Here is a 5,971-nt window from a genome sequence, read left to right as displayed (position 1 = left end):
GGCCTCCCAAAGTGCTGGGATTACAGGCGTGAGCCACCGCGCCCGGCCTAGGCCTTGGGTCTTAAGTTTTCCAAACTACATCTCACAAATGTGAATCCTCTTGGACCACATGGGCTGTCCGGGACAACGATGGCTTCCCCCTGCCTGCTTTTCTCACTTACCTGTATACCATCTGCTTGTTTCTTTCCTTACAACCATCCAGGGCTCTTTCTCTTGCTCTAGTAGCGTAATCACATCTGGCTTAGAAACGGAACTTCCTGCTTAACAGAAAAGAAATGATACATGTAGAATTTTCTTAATAGAATTTTTTTTTAAACTCTGAGACCTGGTTAAACTTATAATAAATTACAAGTCAAAACAATATTGAGAAGAGGCTCCAGATAAGAGTGAGAGGATTGAGTAAGAGATCAACTATGTTTAAAAAAAAAAAAAAAAAAAGAACTTTCTTTCATTTAAACTCATAATAGAATCTTATCCCTCAAGAGGAGGTATAATTTAGTAGTTGAAAGCAGGAAGCTTCAAGCCTGATTGCCTGGTTCAAATCCTGTCTATGCCACCCACTAACACTTTGACATTAAGCAAGTCACTTGAACTCTCTGTTCTTCAGTTTTCCCTACTGTAAAACAGGGATGATAATAATACCTGTTTTATAGGATTGATTCTAATATTAAATAAGATAATATACGTAAATAGTTCTAACATTGCCTGATATGAAGTATCACAAAGTTAACAATTATTGTGTTTACTGTTATTTATTTTGCATCCTTAGACATTTACAGCTCATTTTTAGAATATTCACTCAACAGAAAAACCTACATTTCATGACCTGAAACTTTCAACTACAAAACAAGTAATGGAATGTTTGTTGAAGGCAATGGAATGCATTCACTTTAATGCTAAATTAATTCTGTCAACCCAGTCAGTATATGTAAATCATTGAGGCTTTTTTTTTTTTTTTTTTTTGAGACAGTGTCTTGCTCTGTTGCCCAGCCTGAAGTACAGTGGCATCACCATGGCTCTCTGCAACACTGACCTCCCAGGCTCAAGCAATCATTAGAGGCTCTTTTGATAGAAAAATCCAAGACACTCTTCTGCCTACAGGTAGGTCAGAAAAACAAAACCAACAAACAAACAAAGAAAATCTACAGTAATTCTGAGATCAAACATAATATGTTTGATATTATGGTTCTTGAACAATATCATTCAATGAATATACAATATTTCAAATTCAGTCCCATAGTCATGAAGAGAGAGAGGCAATTACAGAGAGGACCAGCGTAATGGAGGAGGCCACCGTGGAGTAGGCAAGTTGCAGGGGCTCCAGTGAGGTGCCTGTTTTCAACCCAACAAATCTCAAATCACTCCTTTGGGAACAAGAAGAAGGAATTCAGCTACCTCTTAAAAGATAGCCCTGAAATTCACAGTGAAAAAAAGCTGATATTCCAGAGAACAGATGCTAAATTAACTGGGGCAGAGGACCTTACCCAGTGAGATCAGGTGGCTGTAGTTCTCCAGCATCACATCCCTGTACAAGGTCCTCTGAGCAGGCTGCAGGCACTCCCACTCCTCCTGAGAGAAGTCGATGGCCACATCCCTGAATGTCACTGATCCCTGAAACCACAAACACATGTATTATGGTAAAACTGAAGAAAGTTGTTTCAAGGTGAAAGGAGAGAAAGTGAAGGACTAAACTTCAATAAAGGAGCAATATGAAAATTCTCAGAATGCCTACACATTCTTCAAGAATCCTGCTGCTGGCCTGGCATGGTGGCTCATGCCTGTAATCCCAGTACTTTGGGAGACCAAGATGGAAGGACCACTTGAGCCCAGGAGTATGAGAACAGCCTCCTGTTCTCATATATAACGAGACACATTTCCTGGAAAAAAAAAAAAAAAAAGAAGAAGAAGAAGAAGAAGAAGAAGTAACTGGCATGGTGGCATGTGCCTATAGTCCCAGCTACTTGGGAAGCTGAGGTGGGAGTATCACTTGAGCCTGGGGCTTCAACACTGTAGAGAAGTGTGATGACACTACTGCACTCCGGTCTGGGCTAGAGTGAGGCCTTGTCTCAAAAAAAAAAAAAAAAAGGTAGGTTGCATAAAATTGAGGAATGCCCTTAATCCTCATCTCATTATAGTATCAGATGATAAAACTATTTTTCTTGTCATGACAAATGATTTTTGTAAGCTGCATAAAATTCAATAATAACTGACATATTAGATTTAATCATTTTTTTCTATTTGTATATTTAAGATGGTCAGTCTCTAAGGTTTTTCCCAATTCAGAGAATTTGTAATCACCAACCACTTGTGCCCTGAATAATCTTCTCCCTGTTACTGCCCACTGTCCTCACTGATCACTTTCCTAAAAGGCTCATAAAGCAGATCACCTTGTCACACTTGCAGACTGAGGCCACTCACTATGGAATTCTACCTTAGCTACCTGGAAAGCCCCAGTCGGTGGAGAAGTTTCAAGGTGTTCCCAAGTGTGGTCAAATGCGACAATCATCTGTAACTTATCAAATCCACAAGACCATGTTTTCCTGTGGGGACCGACTTATCTAATGTTCCAACATTCTTCCTGACCAAGGACTGAGTTCAGAGCACAGACTGAATAACCTGCTCCAAGAAAACATCAAAGCCAGTAGGAAAACAGAGGTACAAATAGGAAGAGCACTGACCTTTATTTTTGGTCCCAACCTTCACTGTAATGGGACAAACTGGGGTGTAAAATAGTGGATCCTTAGGTAAGAAGTTTCAGGTTAGATAATAACAGTCACCTAACCTGAAAATCACCATACTTCAAGAAGAGAGAAATACCAACTTACATGGACCATGTTTTTAGAATTTCAAAATTGGTTAATCTTCCTTGGGCTTCTCTCCTGGAAAACAACAACAAAAAGGCTGTAAGTCAGGCTGTGTCTCAATGCTCCCAAAGCACTGAAGCAAATAACTATTTTATCCTTCAATCCTATTTCTCAACTACCCCTGCTAACACACACACTTCCAACCCTCTCCCATCACTCCCCTTTTCTCTGAACACACCCTCTCACAAATAAACTGGCAGTGAACAGGTGGAGTGTGGATGAAACTAAGCTCTCGCCTAAATTCCAGGGAACCTGCGGCACAAGTATGAATGCACAGCACAGGCATTTCTGTCTTGAAGTTGCTCAAAAGACACTCCTGCAGGAAGGCTTCCAACCAGTCCTCTACTCTTAGGATACCTACCTTGGCCTAGGACTGGGCCTCTGATCCTGCTGTAAGCAATCCTCCTGCCCTAGTCCCACTTTTCAGAGCTGAGAAGGGATCACATTATCCAAACCAGAACCTTTTTGTGAAGTCAGGACTGGGTGCAGTGGGGCAAGGCATGAAAGCTGGAAAGGATATAGAAGGAATTTCATGACCAGTGGTCAGCGTTCTGAGTTCAGCAAAAGCCAGCTGGTTAAGTACAGTTCAGAACATCCATGTAATAGAATATGAAGTAATCATTAAATGTTCAAGACATACAACTAACAGAAAAATCAGGTTACAAAATAGGATAGACAATATGATTACATTTGTAAAATATATGCATATAAAACTATTTTTTAAAAGTCTAATAGATATCAATACAAAAAAAATTTAGACAAGTGTATGCATGCTAACAGTATTTATCTCTGTATCATAGCCCCAATTTTCTTCTTTTTGCTTAAAAGTACTTCATAAGTGTGACTATGCACAGGCATTAACTTGGAATATATAATTATATTCACATGTATAGATACATACACATATATGTATCTATACACATAACACTCTATCACTTAAGTCTAGTATGATTTGCTTAGTGATTTCCATAAACACTTAGTTTATATAAGATTATTTACAGTGTCATTCCAGGTATCACAGTCTTTTGATTCTAGACTAAGTTTTCTCTCACCCTAGGCACTACTGACAATTCTTTGTTGGGGCTGTGAGGAGAGCTACCCTGTGCATGGTACAATGTTCAGCAATATCCCTGACCTCTGTTTACTGGATCTAAGTAGCACTTTCCCCCACAGTATGACAACCAAAAGTTTCTAAACATCACCCCAGCTGAGAACCAATGTTCTTTCTAGACCAATGGATCCAAACCTCATGGGTCACACACTCTTTCAATAGTCTTATGAAATGAGATATTATTCCTTCCTCTGAAACCCACATTTATTAATTTCTATAATGCTTCAATATTTTATTTCAAGAGCTTGTGGTCCCCAAGATAATAAGTGGAGTTACAGGAACTCAGGTTAAGAATTTCAGTCCTACATTCTTTACAGAAATAGAAAAAAAAAATGTAAAAATTTGTATAGAACCACAAAGAACCCCAAATAGCCAAAACAATCTGGAGCAAAAAGAACAAAGTTGGAGGCACCAAACAAATTACCTGACTTCAATATATACTACAAAGCTATAGTAACCAAAACAGCATGGTACTGACACGTAGACCAACAGAACAGAATAGAGAGTCCCAGAATAAATCCATACATTTATAACCAACTGATTTTTGAGACAGGTGCCAAGAACATACAATAAGGAAAAGACAGTCTCTTTGATACATACCATTGTGAAAACTAGTCATACACAGAAGAATGAAATCAGACCCTTATCTCAAACCATTATACAAAAATCAACTCTAAATGGATTAAAGACTTAAATGTAAGAACCCAAACTATGAAACAAATAGACAAAAATGCATGGGAAAAGCTTCATGGCATTGATCTGGGTAATGATTTTTCTTTTTGGAAAAGATGTCAAAAACACAGGCAACAAAAGCAAATATAGACAAATGAAATTACATCAAGCTAAAAAAGCTTCTGCACAACAAAGTGAAGAGATAATCTACAGAATGAGAGAAAATACTTGCAACCATATATCTGATATGGGGTTAATATCCAAAATATGTGAGGAACTCAAACAGCTCAACAGCAAGAAACCAACCCAATTTAAAAATGGGCAAAGGACCTGATAAACACATCACAAAAGAAGACATATAAATGGCAAACAGAAGACATATAAATGGCAAACAGTATATGAAAAAATGCTCAACTTCATTAATCATCAGGGAAATGAAAATTAAACTACAATAAGATATCACCTCATGTGTGTAGGGGTGGCTATTGGAAAGACAAAAATTAAGTGTTTGTGAGAATGTAGAGAAAAGGGAATACTTGAACCCTGTGAGAATGTAAAGTGACACAGACATCATGGAAAACAGTATGGAGGTTCTTCAAAAAATTAAAAAAATAAAACTACCATATGATTCAGCAATCCCACTACTGAATATATATCCAAAGGAAATGAAATCCATGTCAAAGTGACATCTGCACACCCATGTTTATTTCAGCACTATTCACAATAGCCAAGATATGGAATAAATCTAAGTGTCTATCAGTGAATGACTGGATAAAGAAAATGTGGTATATATGCAGGCATTTATACACAATGGAACAGTATTTAGCCATAAAAAGGGAAATTCTGTCATTCGCAACAACACAGATGAACATGGAGAACATCATATTAAGTGAAGTAAGCCAGGCACAGAAAGACACATGATCTTACTCATCAGTGGAATCTAAAGAATGTTTATATAGGCCTGGAGCAGTGGCTCACACCTGTAATCCCAGCACTTTCCAAGGGCAGATCACCTGAGTTCTGGAGTTCGAGGCCACCCTGGCCAACATAGCAATCACTTTCTAACTCCTGAAAGCCTCACAGAGGAATGGAAATCACCCAACCATCTCCATTCTTCCCTGCTTTGAAAAGGAGGCCTGTAAAGACAATCAGATACCTGGTGTGTGATTCCATAGACTAATCTTACCAAAGCAGAGTCTAAAATAAAGCTTTAATGTAAACATCTGGAGGTCTATTTTTATACCAGCTTAGAAGAAGAGAGCGCACAGGAAAGTGTGAACGATTTGCCAAATGGTTCTGTAAATATTAAGGGGAAAGTTGGCGG

General features: G+C 38.4%; 1 protein-coding gene across 8 annotated transcripts in view; it reads right to left on the bottom strand.

Moving 5' to 3' along the window:
* The window catches only part of LOC108285674 (zinc finger protein 780B), an 18,029-nt gene that overhangs the window by 11,065 nt on the left and 993 nt on the right, over positions 1 to 5,971 (bottom strand). For 2 of the 8 annotated variants that reach the window (XM_037729474.1, XM_037729475.1), the window contains exons 2-5: positions 3,226 to 3,371; positions 2,826 to 2,879; positions 1,485 to 1,611; positions 162 to 260 (exon numbers count right to left, since the gene is read on the bottom strand). In XM_037729474.1, coding sequence (XP_037585402.1) covers positions 162 to 260; positions 1,485 to 1,611; positions 2,826 to 2,834 — 235 coding nt within the window. In that variant the 5' untranslated portion in view covers positions 2,835 to 2,879; positions 3,226 to 3,371. Of the gene's footprint in view, positions 1 to 161; positions 261 to 1,484; positions 1,612 to 1,732; positions 1,877 to 2,825; positions 2,880 to 3,225; positions 3,372 to 5,660; positions 5,784 to 5,971 lie in introns of those variants that run through there. The other 6 variants (XM_017502975.2, XM_037729476.1, XM_017502981.2 and 3 more) reach the window with 6 other exon arrangements.

The sequence above is a fragment of the Cebus imitator genome, unplaced genomic scaffold, assembly GCF_001604975.1.
Source record: "Cebus imitator isolate Cc_AM_T3 unplaced genomic scaffold, Cebus_imitator-1.0 Scaffold306, whole genome shotgun sequence".
NCBI classification, from domain to species: Eukaryota; Metazoa; Chordata; class Mammalia; order Primates; family Cebidae; genus Cebus; species Cebus imitator.
Note: the sequence above shows the minus strand (reverse complement) of the source record. Positions and strands in the feature narration are given on the sequence as shown.